Source organism: Tamandua tetradactyla, chromosome 3, assembly GCF_023851605.1.
Source record: "Tamandua tetradactyla isolate mTamTet1 chromosome 3, mTamTet1.pri, whole genome shotgun sequence".
NCBI lineage: Eukaryota > Metazoa > Chordata > Mammalia > Pilosa > Myrmecophagidae > Tamandua > Tamandua tetradactyla.
In genome coordinates this window covers 81,230,170-81,255,205 of record NC_135329.1, presented here as the reverse complement: position 1 = coordinate 81,255,205, position 25,036 = coordinate 81,230,170, and the positions used below count along the sequence as shown (strand labels likewise).

The 25,036-nt window shown below is 46.2% G+C and overlaps 1 protein-coding gene across 2 annotated transcripts; it reads left to right on the top strand.

Annotated features, from left to right (window-relative positions):
• The first annotated feature begins 19,060 nt into the window (after window positions 1–19,060).
• Window positions 19,061–24,606, top strand: LOC143677443 (aquaporin-12-like). 2 transcript variants are annotated; one of them, XM_077153402.1, is made up of 3 exons: window positions 19,065–19,968; window positions 22,094–22,210; window positions 24,267–24,606. In XM_077153402.1, exons 1-3 carry the CDS (start codon window positions 19,362–19,364, stop codon window positions 24,443–24,445), a joined length of 903 nt encoding a protein of 300 aa, XP_077009517.1. In that variant the 5' UTR covers window positions 19,065–19,361; the 3' UTR covers window positions 24,446–24,606. The 2 variants fall into 2 exon arrangements, with proteins under 2 accessions (XP_077009518.1, XP_077009517.1); XM_077153403.1 differs by lacking the exon at window positions 22,094–22,210 and having other exon boundaries at window positions 19,061–19,968.
• Window positions 24,607–25,036: the final 430 nt, after the last annotated feature.

Here is a 25,036-nt window from a genome sequence, read left to right as displayed (position 1 = left end):
TGTTTTATGGTCTTAGACCTAATGTTTAGATCTTTGATCCATTTTGAGTTAACTTTTGTATAGGGTGTGAGAGATGGGTCTTCTTTCATTCTTTTGCATATGGATATCCAGTTCTTTAGGCACCATTTATTGAAGAGACTGTTCTGTCCCAGGTGAGTTGGCTTGACTGCCTTATCAAAGATCAAATGTCCATAGATGAGAGGGTCTACATCTGAGCACTCTATTCGATTCCATTGGTCGATATATCTATCTTTATGCCAATACCATGCTGTTTTGACCACTGTGGCTTCATAATATGCCTTAAAGTCCGGCATCGCTAGACCTCCAGCTTCGTTTTTTTTCCTCAAGATGTTTTTAGCAATTCGGGGCACCCTGTCCTTCCAGATAAATTTTCTTATTGGTTTTTCTATTTCTGAAAAATAAGTTGTAGGGATTTTGATTGGTATTGCATTGAATCTGTAAATCAATTTAGGTAGGATTGACATCTTAACTATATTTAGTCTTCCAATCCATGAACACGGTATGCCCTTCCATCTATTTAGGTCTTCTGTGATTTCTTTTAACAGTTTTTTGTAGTTTTCTTTATATAGGTTATATAAAACCTATATAATTATTCCTAGGTATTTTATTCTTTTAGTTGCAATTGTAAATGGGATTCGTTTCTTGATTTCCACCTCAGCTTGTTCATTACTAGTGTATAGAAATGCTACAGATTTTTGAATGTTGATCTTGTAACCTGCTACTTTGCTGTACTCATTTATTAGCTCTAGTAGTTTTGTTGTGGATTTTTCTGGGTTTTCGACGTATAGTATCATATTGTCTGCAAACAGTGATAGTTTTACTTCTTCCTTTCCAATTTTGATGCCTTGTATTTCTTTTTCTTGTCTAATTGCTCTGGCTAGAACCTCCAACACAATGTTGAATAATAGTGGTGATAGTGGACATCCTTGTCTTGTTCCTGATCTTAGGGGGAAAGTTTTCAATTTTTCCCCATTGAGGATGATATTAGCTGTGGGTTTTTCATATATTCCCTCTATCATTTTAAGGAAGTTCCCTTGTATTCCTATCTTTTGAAGTGTTTTCAACAGGAAAGGATGTTGAATCTTGTCAAATGCCTTCTCTGCATCAATTGAGATGATCATGTGATTTTTCTGCTTTGATTTGTTGATATGGTGTATTACATTAATTCATTTTCTTATGTTGAACCATCCTTGCATACCTGGGATGAATCCTACTTGGTCATGATGTATAATTCTTTTAATGTGTTGTTGGATACGATTTGCTAGAATTGTATTGAGGATTTTTGCATCTATATTCATTAGAGAGATTGGCCTGTAGTTTTCTTTTTTTGTAATATCTTTGCCTGGTTTTGGTATGAGGGTGATGTTGGCTTCATAGAATGAATTAGGTAGTTTTCCCTCCACTTCGATTTTTTTGAAGAGTTTGAGGAGAATTGGTACTAATTCTTTCTGGAACGTTTGGTAGAATTCACATGTGAAGCCATCTGGTCCTGGACTTTTCTTTTTAGGAAGCTTTTGAATGACTAATTCAATTTCTTTACTTGTGATTGGTTTGTTGAGGTCATCTATGTCTTCTTGAGTCAAAGTTGGTTGTTCATGTCTTTCCAGGAACCCGTCCATTTCATCTAAATTGTTGTATTTATTAGCGTCAAGTTGTTCATAGTATCCTGTTATTACCTCCTTTATTTCTGTGAGGTCAGTAGTTATGTCTCCTCTTCCATTTCTGATCTTATTTATTTGCATCCTCTCTCTTCTTCTTTTTGTCAATCTTGCTAAGGGCCCATCAATCTTATTGATTTTCTCATAGAACCAACTTCTGGTCTTATTGATTTTCTCTATTGTTTTCATGTTTTCAATTTCATTTATTTCTGCTCTAATCTTTGTTATTTCTTTCCTTTTGCTTGCTTTGGGATTAGTTTGTTGTTCTTTCTCCAGTTCTTCCAAGTGAACAGTTAATTCCTGCATTTTTGCCTTTTCTTCTTTTCTGATATAGGCATTTAGGGCAATAAATTTCCCTCTTAGCACTGCCTTTGCTGTGTCCCATAAGTTTTGATATGTTGTGTTTTCATTTTCATTTGCCTAGAGGTATTTACTAATTTCTCTTGCAATTTCTTCTTTGACCCACTCATTGTTTAAGAGTGTGTTGTTGAGCCTCCATGTATTTGTGAATTTTCTGGCATTCCACCTATTATTGATTTCCAACTTCATTCCTTTATGATCCGAGAAAGTGTTGTGTATGATTTCAATCTTTTTAAATTTGTTAAGATTTGCTTTGTGACCCAGCATATGGTCTATCTTTGAGAATGATCCATGAGCACTTGAGAAAAAGGTGTATCCTGCTGTTGTGGGATTTAATGTCCTATAAATGTCTGTTAAGTCTAGCTCCTTTATAGTAATATTCAGATTCTCTATTTCTTTATTGAGCCTCTGTCTAGATGTTCTGTCCATTGATGAGAGTGGGGAATTGAAGTCTCCAACTATTATGGTATTTGTGTCTATTTCCTTTTTCAGTGTTAGCAGTGTATTCCTCACGTATTTTGAGGCATTCTGGTTCGGTGCGTAAATATTTATGATTGTTATGTCTTCTTGTTTAATTGTTCCTTTTATTAGTATATAATGTCCTTCTTTGTCTCTTTTAACTGTTTTACATTTGAAGTCTAACTTGTTGGATATTAGTATAGCCACTCCTGCTCTTTTCTGGTTGTTATTTGCATGAAATATCTTTTCCCAACCTTTCACTTTCAACCTATGTTTATCTTTGGGTCTAAGATGTGTTTCCTGTAGACAGCATATAGAAGGATCCTGTTTTTTAATCCATTCTGCCAATCTATGTCTTTTGATTGGGGAATTCAGTCCATTAACATTTAGTGTTATTATTGTTTGGATAATATTTTCCTCTACCATTTTGCCTTTTGTATTATATATATCATATCTGACTTTCCTTCTTTCTACACTCTTCTCCATACCTCTCTCTTCTGTCTTTTCAGTTCTGACTCTAGTGCTCCCTTTAGTTTTTCTTGCAGAGCTGGTCTCTTGGTCACAAATTCTCTCAGTGACTTTTTGTCTGAGAATGTTTTAATTTCTCCCTCATTTTTGAAGGACAATTTTGCTGGATATAGGAGTCTTGGTTGGCAGTTTTTCTCTTTTAGTAATTTAAATATATCATCCCACTGTCTTCTAGCCTCCATGGTTTCTGCTGAGAAATCTACACATAGTCTTATTGGGTTTCCCTTGTATGTGATGGATTGTTTTTCTCTTGCTGCTTTCAAGATCCTCTCTTTCTCTTTGACCTCTGACATTATAACTAGTAAGTGTCTTGGAGAACGCCTATTTGGGTCTAATCTCTTTGGGGTGCGCTGCACTTCTTGGATCTCTAAATTTAGGTCTTTCATAAGAGTTGGGAAATTTTCAGTGAAAATTTCTTCCATTAGTTTTTCTCCTCCTTTTCCCTTCTCTTCTCCTTCTGGGACACCCACAACACGTATATTTGTGCGGTTCATATTGTCCTTGAGTTCCCTGATACCCTGTTCAAATTTTTCCATTCTTTTCCCGATAGTTTCTGTTTGTTTTTGGAATTCAGATGTTCCATCCTCCAAATCACTAATTCTATCTTCTGTCTCTTTGAATCTATCATTGTAGGTATCCATTGTTTTTTCTATCTTTTCTACTTTGTCCTTCAGTTCCATAAATTCTGTGATTTGTTTTTTCAGTTTTTCTATTTCTTCTTTATGTTCAGCCCATGTCTTCTTCATGTCCTCCCTCAATTTATCAATTTCGTTTTTGAAGAGGTTTTCCATTTCTGTTCGTATATTCAGCATTAGTTGTCTCAGCTCCTGTATCTCATTTGAACTATTGGTTTGTTCCTTTGACTGGGCCATATTTTCAATTATTTGAGCGTGATCCGTTATCTTCTGTTGGCGTCTGCGCATTTAGACAGATTTCCCTGGGTATTGGATCCAAAAGTGTGGAAGATTTTTCTGTGAAATCTCTGGGTCTTGTTTTTCTTATCCTGCCCAGTAGGTGGCGCTCGTGGCACACGTTTGTCTGTCTGAAAGGTGCTGTGGGACCTTTAACTTTGGAAAACTCTCTCCATCCGGGAGGTTCGCTAGCCGAAGCGGCTTGGAAGGGTTCGAGCCAGCCCGGGGTCCGAATGCCGGGAGGGTTGCTGGCCACCGCAGCCCGGGAAAGTGCCCGTCCGAATTTCCTAGTCGGCCCGGGGCGACAAGCGTGGCGGGAGGGCACCAGCGGCAGCGGCCCGCCCAGGAGAATGCACGTTCCCGGGGAGTCACGGGTTTGGAAGGGGCCTCCCCCACCTGTCACCGTTCTCTGCGGCCTGAGGATTTCCAATCCAATTCTCTCAGTTGGTCCGGGGGGCTGCGCGTGGTGTGGGCGCCAGCTGCCGCGGTTTCAGGGGACCGCCTCTCCAATTCTCCCAGTCAGCCCGGGAAGGGGGAAGGGAGTGACTCCGGCCGCTTGCTGCCCCGCCCGGTGAAGCCCACACGCCTCGGCGATATCACCCGAGTGGCTTCTCTCAGCCAGCCAGCCGTTCCAGGATGGGGTACGCTGTCTTTTTTATCTCTGTTGTGGCTTTGGGCGCTGTTCTGTATCGTTTCTACTCCCCTAGTAGCTGTCCTGGAGAAGAAACTAAGATCCGCGCGTCTTACTAAGCCGCCATCTTCTCCGGAAGTCGAAGGCCCTTTTCTTGACCCCTGGCCTTCCATGCGAGCCCCTGTCTGGCTGTGCCTCTGCAGGGTGGGCATCTTCCTGGTGGACACCGACCCACAGACCCCTGGGGAGAGGTGCAGATCCCAGCCCCATTGGGCAGAGGGAAGTGGGGCAGGACATGGGGTGGGGGTGCCGAGGCTGACCCGGCCATGTATCTGACCAGAAGTTCAAGAACTGAACTGCTGCGGGTCCCTCCCACAAGGAGACAGGCCATCCAAACTGTCCAGCAGGATCTACGAGGCTACCTCTTTTCCAGGGAACCTTAAGTGAAAGGCTCACAATGGAATGTCATAAACCACCTTATGTAAATAAGGCAGATGACTGATGAGCAGATGTTCACCAGAGCACCCATTCTCAAAACTGACTCTCGAAGATACAGATATTCTGAATCAATAGATAACTATGAAAGACGTTGGATTAGTAAATCTACCTTCTCCCAGAGAGAAAAGCCCAGACACACACAGTGACCCTGGTCAGCGTTATCAAACACTTAAGGAAGAGATAATACTAATCCTACTCAAACTCGCCTGCAAACAGAGGAGAGGAAATGCCTCAACTGATCCTTGGAGGCCAGTTTCACCCTGAGGCTGAAGCCACAGTCATCACTGAAGACAGAGCTTTATTTATCCTGAGCCGAGACCCCCAAATCCACAGAGCATGAGCAGACTGACTTCACACCCCAGGAAATGAATGATCCATGTCATAGCGGAGACCCAGGAATGTAAAGTTTACTTAACACCTAGAAGTCATTCTGTGTCCTACCCTGTATGACTAGAAAGGAGAGTAAAAGCCTCATGATTATCTGAAAGGATGTTGAGAATAGCATTTGACCAACCCAGCACCCACTTCTGACAAAAGCTCCCTCAACATGATCAACAGCAACTGCAGAAACCTCCAGCTAATAAGGCACTAGCGGTGAAAGCTGAGTGCTCAGCCCCTAATCAAAAGCAAAGTTTAGAAACAACTGCTTGCACCACTCAGAGGGCTGTGAGACCAAGGAAAGAAAGAGAATGCGGGAGAGACATTTGTGCAAATCGCTTGTAGCAGCCTTATTCATGTTAATCCAGCCTCAAACTGTGTTCGCAGATCAGGACTCTCTCTGTTCATTCACTCTCAGCATTCCTGAAGTTGATACAGAGATTTGGGGCCACCCCAATCCTAACCCAGCCCAGCATTAGGTTAATAGAAATTGATGGGTGGAGTCTAAAATGGATATGAAAATGCAAAGGCGTGAGATGAGCCAGAGACAGTGTGGAAGGAGGAAAACTAGAGGAAGTACAGTGTCTCACTTCATGATGTTCTTTGAATCTACAGTAATCAAGACAGTGTAGAATCCATGTGAAGAGAAGCATATGGACTGGTGGAGCAGGAGACAGTACCCAGCATAGACCCACACATACAGAGTGGACGATTTCTAACAAAGGTGGCAGAGCAAGTCAGGGGAAGGAAGGTCTTTTTAACAAGTGACAGAAGAACAATGGGACACCCACGTGGAAAAACCTGAAACTTGACCCTTATTTCACAGTGTAAACAAAAATATATTGAGATGGTCATAGACTTGAATATAAAAACTAAAGTATAAAGCTTTTAGAAAGAAAAAAAACACAGAGCAGTATTACCCTGATCTGAGTTAGAAAAAGATTGGTGAATGAGATGCAGAAAGCAGTAAGAACTGAACAGAAAAATCAATTAAGCTCTAACAAAATTAAATTATTCTGTTAATTGAAAGATGCTTTTGCTGACAAGACTAGACAAAAGAGCACAAGCCAGAAACTGGGAGGCAGTATTTGGAAAACAAATATCTGAGGAAGGACTTTCATCCAGAATATGTAATTACAATTCAACAATAAGAAGACAAATGACCCAAAAAAAATTGAGCAGAAAGTGTTGGAATGATCAATAAATGCATGAGAACCTAATCTCCATTCTTTGTGATCAAAGATATGCACATTTCAACCAATGAAACGTAGACCTAAATGCTCACTAGAATGGATAAAATTTAAAAATCCCACAACACCAATTTGGGGGATGGATGTGAAGAGTCATCAGAAACTTGATCCCTTATTGTAGGGAATGTAAAATGCTACAAAAAGTTGGAAATATATTTTTAACATTTTTTTATTGTGAAATATAAAATAATATGAAAAAGCAATAAATTTCAAGGTACATTGTAACACGTAGTTATAGAACAAATTTCAGAAAGTTATAGAACTGTAGTTAAAATTACAGTTCCACAATTTTAGGTGTTCCCTTCTAGCTGCCCCAAGATATTGGAGACTGAAAGAAATACCAATATAATGACTCAGCAGTCACACTCATTTGTTAAATCCTATCTTCTCTGTTATAACTCCTTCTTTTCCTTTGATCCTTCTCCCAATTTTGGGGGTATTTGGGCTCTGCCATCCAAACTTGTTCATATTGGAAAGGGCTAGAAATAATATGGGATGGGGGATGGAAGTAGTTGGTGTTTTGGAGAGGCTGGCCACTCTGGGTTTCAGGACTTATCTGGTGTAGGAACCTGTCTGGAGGCTGTAGGTTTCTAGAAAGCAATCATAGTGCATGGAACTTTCGTAACACCTCAGATAAAGCCCTAGGTGTTCTTTAGGGTTGACAGGAATGGTTTTTTTCAATCTACTAAATTTATTTAAACATTTGTTCCCCCTGTTACTTATTTTTAATCTGTACGTTTTACTCATGTGTCAAAAAGGTAGATAAAAGGAGCATCAGACACAAAGTTTTCACAATTACACAGTCACACTGCAAAAGCTATATCATTATAGAATCATCTTCAAGAAACATGGCTACTGGAACACAGCTCTATATTTTCAGGCAGTTCCCTCCAGCCTCTCCAGTACACCTTAACTAAAAAGGTGATATCTATTTAATGCGTAAGAATAACCTCCAGGATAACCTCTGGACTCTGTTTGGAATCTTTCAGCCATTGACACATCTCATTTCACTACTCCCCCTTTTGGCCAAGAAGGTTTTCTTAATCCCTTGATGCTGAGTCAGGTCATTGTAGGATTTCTGTACCACGTTTCCAGGAAGGTTCACACCCCTGGAAGTCATGTCCTATGTAGACAGGGGGAGGGTGGTGAGTTTGCTTGTCATGTTGGCTGAGAGAGAGAGGCCACATCTGAGTAACAAAAGAGGTTCCACTGGGGGTGACTCTTAGGCCTAATTTAAGTAAGCTTAGCCTATCTTTTCCAGGGTTAAGATTCATGTGAACAAACTTCAAGATTGGCGGTTCAGCCTACTGCTTTGCTTGTCCCCACTGCTTGTGAGAATACCAAGAATTTTCCATTTGGGGAAGTTGAATTTTCCCCCTTTCTCACCATTCCACCAAGGGGAGTTTGCAAATACTTTTTTATTCACTGTTCAACTCACTCTGGGATTTATTGGGACATCACTCTGGACAAACCTACAAAATCTCATGCACTACCCAAGGTTCCATGTACTTATGGTGTTCAATAAGCTGTCCACATAAGTTATTTTAGAAACTGCACTAGTCAAAGTATGAATTTTGTACCATGTAAACAATTTTTGCCTTAGTCGCACAAATAAGTTAAAATTTTAAAATATTATTTACCATCTATTTTCAACACCCTGCAGTACTGACATTCCTTTATTCTTCCTCATGGAAAAAACATTCTTAAATTTGTACATTCAGTCACTATCATTATACATTCTAGGCATTCCTAGATTATATCATCTCATCTTTATCATGTATCTTTCCTTCTGATTTCCTTTGTGCCCCCAGGCCTCCTCCCTCTATCATTCTCACATTCAGCTTCATTCAGTGTTCTAATATAATTGTATTACAGTTAGGTAGTATTGTGCTATCCATTTCTGAATTTTTGCAATCAGTCCCATTGCACAATCTGTATCCCTTCAGTTCAATTACCAAATATCTACCCTATTTCTATCTTCTGATGGTCTCTATTCTTAACTGGAATTCTCCAAGTTCATTCACTAATGTTAGTTCATATCAGTGAAACCATATAGTATTTGTCCTTTTGTTTCTGGCTAATCTCACTCAGCATAATGTCCTATTGGGTTTCCCTTGTATGTGATGGATTGCTTTTCTCTTGCTGCTTTCAAGATCCTCTCTTTCTCTTTGACCTCTGACATTCTAACTAGTAAGTGTCTTGGAGAATGCCTATTTGGATCTATTCTCTTTGGGGTGCGCTGCACTTCTTAGATCTGTAATTTTAGGTCTTTCATAAGAGTTGGGAAATTTTCAGTAATAATTTCTTCCATTAGTTTTTCTCCTCCTTTTCCCTTCTCTTCTCCTTCCAGGACACCCACAACGCGTACATTTCTGCACTTCATATTATCATTCAATTCCCTGAGCCCCTGCTCATATTTTGCCATTCTTTTCCCTATAGTTTCTGTTTGTTTTTGGATTTCAGATGTTCCATCCTCCAGTTCACTAATCCTAACCTCTGTCTCTTGAAATCTACCATTGTAGGTTTCCATTGTATTTTTCATCTCTTCTACTGTATCTTTCATTCCCATAAGTTCTGTGATTTGTTTTTTCAGACTTTCCATTTCTTCTTTTTGTTCATTCCTTGCCTTCTTAATGTCCTCCCTCAGTTCATTGATTTGGTTTTTGAAGAGGTTTTCCATTTCTGTTCATATATTCAGAATTAGTTGTCTCAGCTCCTGTATCTCACTTGAACTATTGGTTTGTTCCTTTGACTGGGCCATATCTTCAATTTTCCTGGTGTGATTTGTTATTTTTTGCTGGCGTCTGGACATTTAATTACCTTAATTAGTTTATTCTGGAGATTGCTTTCACTTATCTTACCTAGGGCTTTCTTGCTAGATGAGTTTGTAGTCTATCTGTTCATTGACCTTCAGTTCAGCTTTTTCTGGGCCTCTAGCTTAAGTTTTGTTTAAACAGGGTAATTTTTCAGTTCTTGTTTTCTTGTTTCTTGTCCTGCTTGTAAGGTGCCTTTTCCCTCCCCACCCTTAGGAGGGTCTACATAGGTATTACAGAGTCCAGTCGGGTTTTCCCAGACTAAGCTGGCCTCCTTTCGGGGGGAAGGAATCACCTGCATCAGTTTTCCCTGAGTGTGAGACCCAGCAGGTTGAAAGACTTTCCTGTGAAGTCTCTGGGCTCTGTTTTTCTTATTCTGCCCAGTATGTGGCGCTTGTCTGCAGATCCCACCAGCAAAAGATGTTTTGGCTCCTTTAACTTTGGAAGGTTCTCCCTGCTGGGGGCGTGGTGGAGACAGAGGAAAGGTTGTAGGCTGGTTTTCCCCTTTCCTCTTTTTCGGTTAGCCCAATAGGCAACTTCCACCTTGACCAGTTTCGCCTGAGCTGGGGGCCTAATTTTAGTAGTCAGAATTTGTTTATTAATGCCACTATTGGTGTTTGGTTGGACTCAGTCCCTGCTACTGTTAGAGACTCTTTCCTTTCCCTCCGGGAAGCCACCTGTGGGGGAGGGGCGCCAGGCGCCGGCCGCCATGGCTTGGGGAACTGCGCGCGGCTTGGGAAACTCACTGTTCCGGAGACTCGCAGCCGGTCCAGCTGGTCCAGACTGGGGTATGCTGTGTGTCTGGTCACTGTCGTGGCTCCGGGAGCTGTTCTGTACTATTTCTGGTTATTTAGTAGTTGCTCTGGAGGACAAACTAAAACGCGCGCGCATTACTAAGCCGCCATCTTGGCCCCCTCCAGCATAATGTCCTTAAGGTCCATCCATATTGTTACATACTTCATAACTTTATTCTATCTTATACCTGCATAATACTCTATTGTATGTATATACCACAGCTTGTTTAGCCACTCATCTGTTGATGGACATTTGGGCTGATTCCATCTCTTCACAATTGTAACTAATGTTGCTATAAACATTGGTGTGCAAATGTCCATTTGTGTTCTTGCCCTCATGTCCTCTGAGTAGATACCTAGCAATGGTATTGCTGGGTCATATGGCAATTCTATATTTAGCTTCCTGAGGACCCACCAAACTGCCTTCCATAGCAGCTGTACCATTTGACATTCCCACCAACAGTGGATAAGTGTGCCTCTTTCTCCACATCCTCTCCAACACTTGTCTTTTTCTGTTTTATTGATAATGGCCATTCTGGTGGGTGTGAGATGCAAATCGTTGTGGTTTTGATTTGCATTTCCCCAATAGCTAGGGAAGTTGAGCATGTTTTCATGTGCCTTTTAGCCATTTGTATTTCCTCTTCTGAGAAGTGTCTGTTCAAGTCTTTTGCCCATTTTGTAATTGGGTTGTCTGCCTTTTTCTTGTTGAGCTGAACAATCTCTATATATTCTGGATACTAGACCTATATCTGATACATAATTTCCAAATCTTATCTCCCATTGTGTAGGCTTTTTTACTTCCTTGACAAAGGTCTTTGATGCACAAAAGTGTTTAACTTTGAGGAGTTCCCATTTCTTTCTTTCTTTCTTCAATGCTTGTGCTTTAGGTATAAGATCTAGGAAGCCACCTCCTAGTATAAGATTTATAAGACATTTCCTTGCATTTTCTTCTAACAGTTTTATGGTCTTAGGTCTAATGTTTAAGTCTTTGATCCATTTTGAGTTAATTTTTGTACAGGGTGTGAGATATGGATCCTCTTTCATTCTTTTGCATGTGGATATCCAGTTCTCTAGGCACCATTTATTGAAGAGACTGTTCTGTCGCAGGTGAGTTGGCTTGACTGCCTTATCAAAGATCAATTGTCCATAGATGTGAGGGTCTATATCTGAACACTCTATTCGATTCCATTGGTCAGTATATCTATCTTTATGTCAGTAACATGTTGTTTTGAGCACTGTAGCTTTGTAATACGCCTTAAAGTCAGGTTGTGTGTGACTTCCAACTTCATTTTTTCTTTCTCAGGTTACCTTTAGCTATTCGGGGCACTCTGCCTTTCCAGATAAATTTGGTTATTGGTTTTCTATTTCTGAAAAGTAAGTTTTTGGGATTTTAATTGGTATTGCTTTGAATCTGTAAATCAATTTAGGTAGAATTGACATCTTAACTATATTTAGTCTTTGAATCCATGAATATGGTATGTTCTTCCATTTATTTAGGTCTTCTGTGATTTTTTTTTTAACAATTTCTTATAGTTTTCTTTGTATAGGTGTTTTGTCTCTTTAAATTTATTCCTAAATATTTTATTCTTTTGGTTGCAATTGTAAATGGACTTTTTTTTCTTAATTTCCCCCTCAGATTGTTCATTACTAGTGTATAGAAACACTACAGATTTTTGAGTGTTGATCTTGTAACCTGCGACTTTGCTGTACTCATTTATTAGCTCTACTAGTTTTGCTGTGGAATTTTTGGGGTCTTTGACATATAGTATCAAATCATCTGCAAACAGTGAGAGTTTTACGTCTTCTTTTCCAATTTTGATGCCTTGTATTTCTTTTTATTGTCTAATTTCTCTGGCTAGAACTTCCAACACAATGTTGAATAACAGTGGTGATAGTAGACATCCTTGTCTTGTTCCCGATCTTAGGGGGAAGGTTTTCAGTTTTTTCCCATTGAGGATGATGTTAGCTGTGGGTTTTTCATATATTCCCTCTATTATGTTGAGGAAGTTCCCTTCTATTCCTATATAAAAACACTTTGAAGTGTTTTTAATGAGAAAGGATGTTGGATTTAGTCAAATGCATTTTTTGCATCAATTGAGATGATCATGTGGTTTTTATGCTTTGATTTGTTGATATGGTGTATTGCATTAATCGATTTTCTTATGTTTAACCATCCTTGCATAGCTTGGATGAATCCTACTTGGTCATGGTGTATAATTCTTTTAATGTGGTGCTGGATTCAATTTGCAAGAATTTTGTTGAGGATTTTTGCATCTAGATTCATAAGAGAGATTGGTCTGTAGTTTTCCTTTTTTGTAATATCTTTGTCTGGCTTTGGTATTAGGGTGATGTTGGCTTTGTAGAATGAGTTAGGTAGCTTTCCCTCCTCTTCAATTTTTTTGAAGAGTTTGAGCAGGATTGGTACTAATTCTTTCTGGAATGTTTGGTAGAATTCACATGTGAAGCCATCTGGACCTAGGCTTTTCTTTTTGGGGAGCTTCTTAATGACTGATTCAGTTTCTTTGTGATTGGTCTGTTGAGGTTGTCTATTTCCTCTTGTCAATGTTGGTTGCTCATGCCTTTCTAGGAAGTTGTTCATTTCATCTACATTGTTGAGTTTATTAGCATAAAATTTTCATAGTATCCTCTCATTACCTCCTTTATTTCTGTGGGGTCAGTGGTTATGTCTCCTGTTCCATTTCTGATTTTATTTATTTGCATCCTCTCTCTTCTTTTTGTCAATCTTGCTAAGGGTCCATCAATCTTTTTGATTTTCTCAAAGAACCAACTTCTGGTTTCGTTGATTCTCTTGACTGTTTTCATGTTCTCAATTTCATTTATTTCTATTCTAATCTCTATTATTTCTTTCCTCTTGCTTGCTTTGGGGTTAGTTTGCTGTTCTTTCTCTAGTTCTTCCTAGTGAACATTTAATTCCTTGATTTTTCCTCTTTCTTCTTTTTTCGATATGGGCATTTAGGGCAATAAATTTCCCTCTTAGCACTGCTTTTGCTGCATTCATAAATTTTGATGTGTTGTGTTTTCATTTTCATTTGCCTTGAGATATTTACTGATTTCTCTTGTAATTTCTTCCTTGGCTCATTGGTTGTTTAAGAGCCTCCATATATTTGTGAATTTTCCGGCCCTCTGCCTATTATTGATTTCCAACTTCATTCCTTAATGATCTGAGAAAATATTTTGTATGATTTCAATCTTTTTAAACTTATTGAGACTTGCTTTGTGATCCAGCATATGGTCTGTCCTTGAGAATGATCCATGAGCACTTGAGAAAAAGGTATATCCTGCTGTTGTGGGGAGTAACGTTCTATAAATGTCTGTTAAGTCTAGCTCATTTATTGTATTATTCAACTACTCTGTTTCTTAATTGATCCTCTGTCTAGATGTTCTGTCCATTGATGAGAGTGGGGAATTGATGTCTCCAACTATTATGGTAGATGTGTCCATTTCTCTTTTCAGTCTTTGCCTCATGCATTTTGGAGCATTCTGGCTCAGTGCATAATATTTATGATTGTTATGTCTTCTTGTTGAATTGTTCCTTTTATTAATACATTGTGTCCTTCTTTGTCTCTTTTGTTTTTAACATGGGAAGGCACCGGGAATCGAACCCAGGTCTCGGGCATGGCAGGTGAGCCTTTATCTCTTTTAACTGTTTTACATTTGAAGTCTAATTTGTTGGATATTAGCATAGCTACCCCTGCTCTTTTCTGATTGTTATTTGCATGAAATATCTTTTCCCAACCTTTCACTTTCAACCTATGTTTATCCTTGGGTCTAAGATATGTTTCCTGTAGACAGCATATAGATGGATCCTGTTTTCTAATCCATTCTGCCAGTCTATGTCTTTTGATTGGGGAGTTTAATCCGTTAACATTTAGTGTTATTACTGTAAGGGCAGTACTTTCTTCTACCATTTTGTCTTTTGGATTTTATATGTCACATCTAATTTTCCTTCTTTTTACCTTTACTGATAGTTTTCATTTCTATACTCCTCCCTATTCCTCTCTCTCCTGTTTTTTTCTATCTGTCACTGGTGCTCCCTTTAGTATTTCTCATCGAGCCAGTCTCTTGGCCGCAAATTCTCTCAGTGACTTTTTGTCTGAAATGTTTTAATTTCCCCCTCATTTTTGAAGGATAATTTTGCTAGATATAGAATTCCTGGTTGGCAGTTTGTCTCTTTTAGTAATTTAAACATATCATCCCACTGTCTTCTTGCCTCCATGGTTTCTGCTGAGAAATCTACACATAGTCTTATGGGGCTTCCTTGTGATGAATTGCTTTTCTTTTGCTGCTTTCAGGATTCTCTCTTTCTCTTTGACATCTGACATTCTGATTAGTAAGTGTCTTGGAGTACCTCTATTCGATCTCTTCTGTTTGAGGTATGCTGCACTTCTTGGATCCATAATTCTAAGTCTTTCATAAGAGTTGGGGGATTTTCAGTGATAATTTCCTCCATTAATTTTTTCCTCCTTTTCCCTTCTCTTCTCTTTCTAGGACACCTACAACACATATATTCATGTGCTTCATGTTGTCATTCAATTCTCTGAGTCGCTGCTCATATTTTTCCATTCTTTTCCCTATATTTTCTTTTGCTTCTTGGATTTCAGATGTCCCATCCTCCAGTTCACTAATCCTATCTTCTGCCTCTTGAAATCTGACACTGTAGGTTTCTATTGTTTTTTCATTTCTTCTACCGTGCCTTTCATTCCTATAAGTTCCATGATTTGTTTTTTCAGACTTTTGATTTCTTCATTCCTCGTCTTCTTTATATCCTCCCTCAATTCATTGATTTGATTTTTGATGAGTTTCCATGTCTATTTGAACATTCTGAATTAATTGTTGCAACTCCTGTATCTCATTTGAATTGTTGGTTTGTCCCTTTGATTGGGCCATATCTTCAATTTTCTTAGTATGATTCATTATTTTTTGCTGGCATCTAGGCATTTAATTACCTTAATTAGTTTATTCTAGAGACTGTTTTCACTTTTTTTACCTAGGATTTTCTTGCTGGATGACTTTGTTGTCTATTGGTTCTTTGACAATCAGTTCAGCTTATTCTCAACCTCCAGCTTAGGTTTTGTTTAACAGATCAGAATTTTTCAGTTCTTGTTTTCTTTTTTCTTGCCATGCCTGTATGGTGCCTTTTCTCCCCCCTTAGAAGGGTCCACTTGGGCATTACAGACCCCAGCCAGATTTTCCCAGAACAAACTGGCATCCTCTCAGGAGGAAAGAGTCACCTGCATCAGTTTTCCCTGAGGGTAAGGTGCATCAGGTTGAAAGACTTTCCTATGAAGCCTCTGGTCTCTGTGTTTTTCCTATCCTGCCCAGTATGTGGTGCATTTCTGCCTGAGGGTCCCAGCAGCATAAGGTGATGAGGTATCTTTTGAAAGGTTTTAAGATATGAGGTATTTAAGAGAAAGGAAAGTAGATGAAAGGATTGTAAATGAGCATGCTTTATTGGCTGCGCTCCCAGGCGAAGCTCACCTAACCCAAGAGGGAGTGAGGTGACTTTGCACATGGGTTTTGGTGAGTGGAGTTTTTAAGGGCAGGGGTTAGGTGATGACATGAAAGGGGCAGCGCATTAAACAAAGGATTATTATGCTAGTGGGTTGAGTAGCAGGTGGTTAGAGATCTGTAGATAGATGTTGTCGGCACAAAGACCTTGACTGTAGCGGTTCACCTCTCCTTCTGGAGTGACTTCATGATTCCAGCCATAGAGCCCTCCCTCATTAACACCTTTAACTTCAGCAGACTCTCCCTGCTGGGGACATCATTGAAACAGAGGAGAGGTTGTAGGCTGGCTTTAATCACTTCACTTTACCAGACCCTGGGGTCTGACTTTCTTGAGGGAGGGATTCCACCTGAGCTGGGCCCCACCCCTCTCCTGGGGAAGGTGCAGCTCCCAGACAAACACTCAAACAAGCTCCATTATGCCTATGCCTGGGGCAGTTGAAGCCTGAAAAGCCTTACAGCTGTATCCAAAGAAAGACAGCCACAAAAAGAAAGAGAAAAGTCCTTTTCAGAGCAGGACCCCAATTCCTCGGGTTTGCCAATTAAGAGCTTAAGTTGGTATGTTGCTTTGTATAACTTCAGGTGCTATATCCCCCTCCCCTTCAGGGCCTTTCAAGTATAATGTTCTATCTGATAAAAAAAAAAACCTGTTTCTTTTTCTTTTTCCATCAGCCCTGCCCTCTCTGCACTGGGGCAAAAACAAGCATCCTCCACTTTTACTCGAGGTTCAGCTGAGCTGGGAGCATATTTTTAGTAGTCAGAATTTGTGAATTAATTCCACAATTGAAGCTTGGTTGGACTCAGCCCCTGCTTCTGGTAATATCCCTTTCCCTTCCCCTCTGGGAACCAGTCTGTGGGGGAGGGGCGCCAGCCACCACAGCTTGGGGAACTCACAGTTCTGTGTGGACTCGCAACTGGTCCAACTGATCCAGACTGGGGTACGCTGTGTGTCTGGTCACTGACATGGCCCCAGCAGTTGTTATGTACTGTTCCTTGCTATTGACTAGCTGTTTGTGAGGACAAACTAAATTGTACACCTTGCTAAGCCACCATCTTGGCCCCATTCAGGAATGGTTTTTGGTGGGGGTTGGCAGATCATGGTAATTGGCAATGTTGAAGATTGTGCTAAGAGTAGCCTCCAGAATAGCCTCCCAGCTCTATTTGAACTTTCTCAGCCACTGATAAGCTTATTTTTTTACAATTATTTTCCCCCTTTTGGTCAGGAAGGCACTGTTGATCTCAAGGTCCCAGGGCCAGCCTCATCCCTGAGAGTCATGTCCTACATTGCCAGGGAGACTTTTATCCCTGGGTATCATGTCCCACGTAGGAGGGAGGGTAATGATTTTACTTGCAAAGTTGGGTTTAGAGAGAGAGAACCCATATATGAGTAACAAAAGAGGTTTCCTAGAAGCAATTTTTTCGTTATGGAAAGTCTTAGCCTCTCCCCTTTAAAATGAGTTTCATAAGAGCAAACCTCAAAATCAAGGGCTTGGCCTGCTGACTTGGGATTCCCTAGTGTTTGAGACAGTATCACAGGTTTACTTTGGAAACAGTTTTGACAGAATCTTCTAGAATTACACCTTCAAGGGCCCATGATCCAACAATTCCAATCCTATGACTTCACCCTCAAGAAATGAAAGTCCAAATCCACAACAGATTATACAAACTGCTAGTAACAGTCATACTCGTATTATTCCAACCTTAAACTGGAAGGGATGCAGAAAAGGGAATTCCATTCAGCAGTGACAGGGGGCAACCCTTTGCTGGAGAAAATGGTGGGGACTACCTCCAGGACTACTCACAGGAACGTCCAGACTCCAGGCAGTTCTCAGGAAGCCAGAGCAGCCCAGGACCTGGCTGACAGGAGAGAACTTCCTGGGATGATGAATACATTCTGTTTCTTGACATGGTGTGAAGCAGGTATGCACTTGCTATTCATTTCACTTTAAGTTTTATCTAAAAATATAAAAGAGCTGTAAATGATTACCAAGCTCTGTTGGCAGGCTGGCTTGCCTTGGAGGAGAGGGTTATCAGTTCTGAAACAACCGGATGTGCATCTATCTGGTTTGAGACTCGAGGAGAGTCACAGAAGTTCAGGGGAGGGCATTAAAATGTGGGAGGAAGTCTTCGGTTAGAATTGGACAAGATCCTGAGGAAGCCCTGGCTGCTCCCTCCCCCTTTCCTGGGCCTCTGTGGCTTCCAGAATCTTCCTTTTCTCCTCTGAGTGGGCAGCGGGCCATGCACAGGGAAAGGACAGGGCAGGCACCCTCACCCTGGCCTGGGGTCTGCGCATGTTTCTCCTGATGAAGTCTAGTGAGCAGGGTGCTCAGGACCCAGCTTTCCTGCAAGGTCTTCTCCCCTTTGCATTACCCTGGGACCTGGGAGCCCTGGGTCCTTGCCGACCTCCCCAGGGAACCAGGTAGCTCTGGGTCCTCACTGACCTCCCCAGGGAACCAGGCATCTTTCCCAGTCCTGGGAAGCTTCTGGACCTCAGAATTGTAATTTTTTGTTTATTTTTGGCATGGGCAGGCACCAGGGATCGAACCCAGGTCTCTGACATGGCAGGCGAGAACTCTGCCACTGTGCCACCATTGCCTGCTCCAAAATTGCAATCTGGGGCATCTAAACTTGGGATAGGTCACTGGGTACTTACACTGCACATGCACCATTAGCCTCAGCAAGTCTGTACCCTCTGATCCTCAGTTTCCCTGGACTTTGCAGTGGGAGAGTCTGGGTGAGATGGACTTAGGTTTACCAAAATAACAACAGAACTCCTCTAATGGAAGGCAGAGACCTGGGGGGTGAGATGAAAGGGCCCCTTTGAACACATGTGAAACTGGTTCTGAAGGACAGAGTCCAGGCCAGACTGGCTGGAATCTTCCATATTAAACCTGTCGGGTCATGCCCCAGAGACAGCCACTTTGGGATGCAGCTGGCAGGAATGGGGTGGGAGCGAGGGAGGGGTTCACTTGTCTCCCACAGGCCCCCTGACCTGCTGGTCCAGCCTGCAGTTCCCACACCAAAAGCCTGTGGGAGAGGACCTGCTGTTTTGGGGAGACTCTGACTGAGTTTTCAGCAGCAAGTAAACTGCCTTCCCAGCTGCTGATTCTCTCTCCTCCCTGGAAAGACTGCCCTGGGTCACAGAAGCTTGTTTAAGGTCCCACCTCCCTCTATGGCTGGTCCCCTCCTCCCCTCCAGCAAAGGAGGGAGGAGTGCAGGGAACTCACCTGCCCCTGCCCTGACCACGGGTCTATGCGAGCTAAGGAGCAAGGTCCCGCTGCTTTGAGGGGGGCGAGGGGACCCTGGGGTAATTCCTGCAGCCCTGCCCCCACCCCTAGGGAATACCAGGCCCTGGAAGTAGGACCAATGGGGCTCTTTGACTCTGTGCCTTGGCGGGTAGCCCGGAGCTGGGCTTTAAGCCACACCTGTGGACTCCCAGAGCCACCGCCAGGTGTACGCTCCCACGCTCCTCTACCTTGACTGCTGTAGACAGTGGCCAGTCCTCAGCCAAGGTCCCTGCACAGCGCCCGGCCGATGGCGGCCCTTAACGTGTCCCTTTCCTTCTTCCTCACCACTTTCGCTCTCTGCGAGGCAACCCGCAGGGCGTCCAGGGCCCTCCTCTCAGCTGGCGCCTACAGCTGCTTCGCACGGGAGGCCCTGGGCGCCGCCCAGCTCTGCGCCTGCGGCCTGGAGATGCGGATGCTGCTGGAGGTGGGCCCCTGGGCCGCAGGCTTCGGGCCCGACCTGCTGCTCACACTGCTCTTCCTGCTTCTCCTGCTGCACGGGGCCACCTGCGACGGCGCCGCGGCCCACCCCGCCGTGGCCCTGCAGGACTTTCTGCTGGCCGAGGTGGCCCTGCCTGACACACTACTGACGCTGGCGGCCCAGGCGCTGGGCGCACAGGCCGCGGGCGCCCTGACCCGCCTTTGCTGGTCCTGGGGGCTCAGCGAGTTGCACGTCCTGCAGGCGCTCCTGGCCACCGACTGCGCCTGGGCCCTGCGCACATCCGGCGCTCACGGTGCGCTGATGGAGGGCGCCTGCGCCTTCGCCTTCCACCTGGCCCTGCTGCGCTTCCGGCACCGGCCTGCCATCTGCAGGGTGCCGACCCTGGCCCTGCTGGTCACTATCACTGCCCACACAGGTGAGCTGTTGACACCATGGGTTGTCAACCGCGATCCCCAGTGCTCAAGTGGGGCCAGGTGGAGGGTGGGGGAGAGACCAGGAGAGGGGCTGCTGGGGGGGAGGCATGAGACTCAGAGAGAGGCTCTTGGGGGGTGAGCCCAGGGGAGGGGCTGCTGGTGGGCTGTGTGTGTGTGTGCGCGCGAGCGTGCATTTTGAGTGTGGAGAGGCCGGGGACAGGGGCTGCAGGAGAGGTGGGATGATACCAGGGGAGGGGCTGCTGTAAAGGGGGAAGGGGAATGTGTGTAGAGAGGCCTGGTGGCCCCAGAGTGCCAGGGGTTTCTGCTGGGGGCACAGGGCATAGGGGGAGGCCGAGGACCCTGCACCCAGAGCTGCTCTTACTTTTCCCCCGAGACCTACATCTGGGCAGGGGGCTGCAGGGCCATTTCAGGTCCAGCCAGCTGGGATCGGGAAGCCTTCCCCCACATCCATCCTCCTCCTGGGAAGTCTTCTGGTGGTTCTTATAGCACATACACCCTGCCAGGCCCCTCTTTGGTCCCCACCACCCCAGGAGGAGAGCAACACGTCCCTCCCCCTCCCCCTGCCTGCAACCACCCCCCACTCCCACCCCACCCCCCACTCCCACCCCCACCCACCCCCACACACAGAGGCAGATTTTCCTACCTGGCTTACTGGAGACCCTAGCCCTCTGGGAATCAGCCTTCGGTTCCCACCTCAGCCTAAACTGGTGCCCCTGCTGTGCTCATGACCCCCAGACCAGTCATGGTGGCCTGTGCTGGCTGCAGCCACAGTGCCTGCACCCAGGAGCATCTCCTTGATGATGTGCTCCCTTCCCACATTGGCTTGGAAAGAGAGACAAAGGAAGAGGTTGGGCCTTCCAGAGGCCGGTGGCAGATCCCACTTCTGAGCAGCAAGGTGAAGTGGGGTTACATGGAGGGTCACCCAACGGCCGGCTGTTCCTGACCTGATTGCAGAGCAAGGAAAGGACGTTCAGGGCCTCCCCGGGGCTGCTGGGCTGCACATCCCCAGGGTTTGGGCATCTTCTCCACCTCCAGTGAGGGTCCTACGGGCTGGACACCCTTCTGCACTTGGCCTATGGGGGGACAGGCAAGAGGCAGGAAGAGGCCTCCCCAGAGGCAGATCTGTGTCTGCGCTCCATGGAGCCTGGAAGGACTTGGCAATTGCTCCAGAGAAACAGCCTCTATAAGAGGGGCTGTAGGTGTATCTAATGAGCAGCAGATCCAGGCTCCAGCACTGGGGTGCAGGAAGGGGCTGGGACAGGGCCTCACTCTCCTGAAGTTTCCATGGGTGTTGGGGAGAGTCCCCCAATAGGGAGGAAAGACTGCCCCAATGCTGCTGTCCACCAACCAGCACGGGGACATGCTGAGCTGGGACACAGGAGCCCCAGGGAAGGGGCCCTTGGAGCTGTGCAGGGGGTAAATGGAGGCACAGGGGAGCAGCGGGCTTGGTAAGGAAAGGGCTACACAGGGGGATTGCCTGTCCACTCCTCAGGACCCCCACAGAGCTCCTCCTGAGTTCCTGACCAGGTACACACACCTGCCCAGGGCCTCTGAGGTACCTTCCTCAATTCCAGCCCCTGTCCACTGTCTACCTGTGTGGCTCAGGGACCAGTGATCACATGGCCCTGCTCTGCCCCAAGGCCCAGCTGGCAGGAGGTCCAGGTGACCGGGAGTGTCTCACTGGTCTGGCCTGGCCTGGGGTGGGGGCACTGACCTGGCTTCAGCCACTTTCCCAGGGGCCTAGAGCTATCCCAAGTCTCCTGTCTCCTTGTGGTCGTGTTATTGGGCCAGGCCCTCTCCTGAAGTGCCCTCACTCTGTCCCAAAGACTGCCTTCCATGTCATGGGGAGGGGGGTGAAGAAAAGAAAGGGCTGGAGGAGGGAAGTCCACCGTGAGAAGGCAGAAGTGTACCCCGTCCTTGGTGAGACACTTGTCCTAGCTACCCCCCGACCCTGTGCCCTTTGGCCCCAGTAGAATACCCTCACTTTGGTTTCTGCCCCAGTAAGAGGAGGGTGAGGCTGGGCTGAAGACCCCCTGTGTGGGGGCCCCACCCAGGCCGGGCACACAGGGGAGCTCCAGAGCCATGCCTGTTTGTGCTTCCCCACAGCGGGCCCCTTCCCGGCCACCTTCTTCAGCCCCGCCCTAGCCACCTCCGTCACCTTCCAGTGCTCAGGGCCCACCTTGCTGGAGCATGCCCAGGTGTACTGGCTGGGCCCTCTGACAGGTAAGGGCAGCCGAAGACCTGGGGCCCCTGTGCCCACCCCCACCTCCGTGGTCCACTGCCCCACGGGATCCAGGAGGGCAGAGGGTAGGGTGGGGGCCCAGCTCTGGGAGACCTGGGTGCAGGCTGGGCAAGGACCCCTGGGCAGGCAACCAAGAGGAGAGGGAGCCAAGCTGCTGATGGCAGAGAGCTGCGCAGGGGGGTCCTCTGAGTGGGTGGTGTCCCAGGTCAGGCTCTTGGGAGGACTCAGGGAGGGGGTCCACCTAGGGGCCCTGCTGGAAAGAACTCCTATGCTGCAGGCCTTCCCATACTTGAAAGGGGGTACAGGAGTGGGGTCTCTCGCTGGAATCCATTTAAGGACACAGGCATGGGACCCAGGCCCTTTCCCTGGGCATCCTGAGGTGAGGGGCACTGAGGTGGAACATCCCGGTTTGTCTCCACCTCCAGTCCAATCCTGAAGGTGGGATTGGAGCCAGATACAGAGTCAGCAGGGAGGGTTGCTGGGCAGACACAGGGGACACCCTCTCTGCCTGAACCCTCCAGGTCATCCTCACAGACCCTGGGGGAGGGGCCTTGCCCAGGCCTCGGTCCCCAAGACCAGTGGGGCTGAGGGAGGGGAGAGGCGTCCTGTAAGGAAATGAGGAGGGACAGTGGCCACAGGGTAACCACACTCTGCAGCTCCCTGCAGCCCGGGGGGTGCCCCAGGGCCCAAGATGCTGGGTGCTCGTCCTTCTCTGCAGGCATCTCCTGGGGTGCCAGCTGGGAAACAGGAGGGCCACCCCCACCCCATGGGAACTGATGGAGTACCTCCCCTCATGCTGGTGGGATCTGTCTACACTGTCCATATTGGGAGGTGGGGGTCTGGGTCTTAGAGGCAAAGCCTTGGCCTCAGCCTGGTGGAGGAGAAGGGAAGCCTGGAATTCCTGAAAGGGAATGGTGCGCACGGTCGATTGAGTTTCCGGTCATCATGGCCTCTGTGCTCTCTGTCCCAGAAATGCATTAAACAAACAGGGCCCCACCTCTCTGCTCCCTGTCCTTGTCCCTGAGGCTACTTCCCCTGCAGGGGTCTAAGGAGGTGTGGGGGCTGCCCTGGGCTTTGGAGGAGTGCCTTTAACCTGCTGTCGTGGAGGTGAGGATTCCGCTCTGACCTGCTGGCCATGGGAGCCCACATCTGCCCCCTCTCCCTTCCGCTGGACACTGCATTTGGGCAGGTCAGTCATCAGGGTGTGCGGTCTTTGACTGCTGCCACCTTGGTCCGGCAGAGCTGCCCAGGAGTCCAGGGTGGGGCCTGGTGGTCAGAGCTGGAGACTAGGAGCCAGCTGGCCTAGGTGTGAGTAACCCTCAGCCACAAGCCCATTTGGGGGGGCCCAGCTCACTGTGGGACACAGCTCCTGTTGGAGTGAATGCAGGCAGCTCCTGGCTGGGCCACCCTGACATCTGAGGAGCCAGCAAGAGTCACTAAATGGGACTCACTTACCAGGGGCTAAATCCTTACATGGGGCTCAGAGAACACCCTCTTTCTGCACCCAGCAATCCTACCTCCCAACGGAGTACAGGATGCTCAACTCCCAGAGACAGACCAGAGCGAGGAGTCAGGGAGCTAGCCTGGCCCAGCCACTGACCCACAGCCCACTCTGTGCTGCCCAGCCCAGTCCCAGCCCACCAGGTCCTCTTCCCTTCTCAGCCCACACACCCCACTGAGCCCCTTCCCCACAAGCAGCCACCCTTGCAGGTGCACCCTGGCTGCACAGGAGGCTACATGGGCTCTGCAAGTGGTTTGGGGGTGTGGGCGAGGGAATCGGGGACCCTGAGCCCAGAGCCTGACCTCAAAGAGTCACAAGCCCCCTAGGGGCATGTCCCCAGCTGTATGGGGAGGGCACGCAGTGGGAGGCAGGGGTGGGGGGTGGAGGGCATGCCTGGAGCAGAGCCAGACCAGCCCAGGACACCTGCCCAGGTGTTCAGACTCTGCCCTCCTGAGGCACGCCTGGAGCATGACCAGCCCGTTTCCCTTCAGTGGGGCGAGTTCCCGGCGCTGCACACTGTCCTCCATCTCTTACAGGCATGCTCCTGGCCATCTTGTTCTATCGGGGCCACATTCCCCGGCTCTTCCAGAGGAACCTTCTCTACAGGCAGAGGAACAAGTATCGAACCCCAGGAGGAAAACCAGCCCCCAGGACTGGGGATCCCGAGACCCTTCTAAGGGGAAGAGTAGCTGGGAGCCTGGGTAGAGCAGGGTAGGGCAGCCTGCTATGCTCCACCTGACCCAGCTCACTCCTGTGTGAGTGTAGGGAGAGGTCCGGCACCCTGGCAGCCCCTACGACTCCCAGAGCTGAGGAGGGATCAGCTCAGCCCCACCTCCTCCCTGGAAATCATCCTCAATAAACCATTCCTCAGACCTGCCCATCTCTCAGGGCCTGACAGACACTTCTGGAAGGGCTAGGAAGGAAGGAGTTGGGGCAGGGGGAGACAGAGCCCTGGGGAGGGAAGAGGCTACTCTGCTTCTCTTGGGCCTGACACTTTCACAGACAGGCTGGGCAGGGCCAGGCCACCTCTTTCTCCCTACAGGTTCTCTCTTGCCTCTTAATGACAGAGTAGAGAGTAACTTGGAAGACCTAAGAGAGAAGGGCAAAGAACCAGGAAAGGCCATGTGGTCAGAGTGGGGGGGGACGTGGAAGTTTCCGGGGGGGGTGCCTGGCTGCCCTGGATGCATCACAGCCCATAAAGGACATGCTGGAGGCCCAGGAGGACCCAGCAGCCCCTGCAGTGAGATGAGCAGGCTGTGGGGTGACAGGGGTGGCAGCACACAGCTCAGGGCTGAGGGACAGAGTC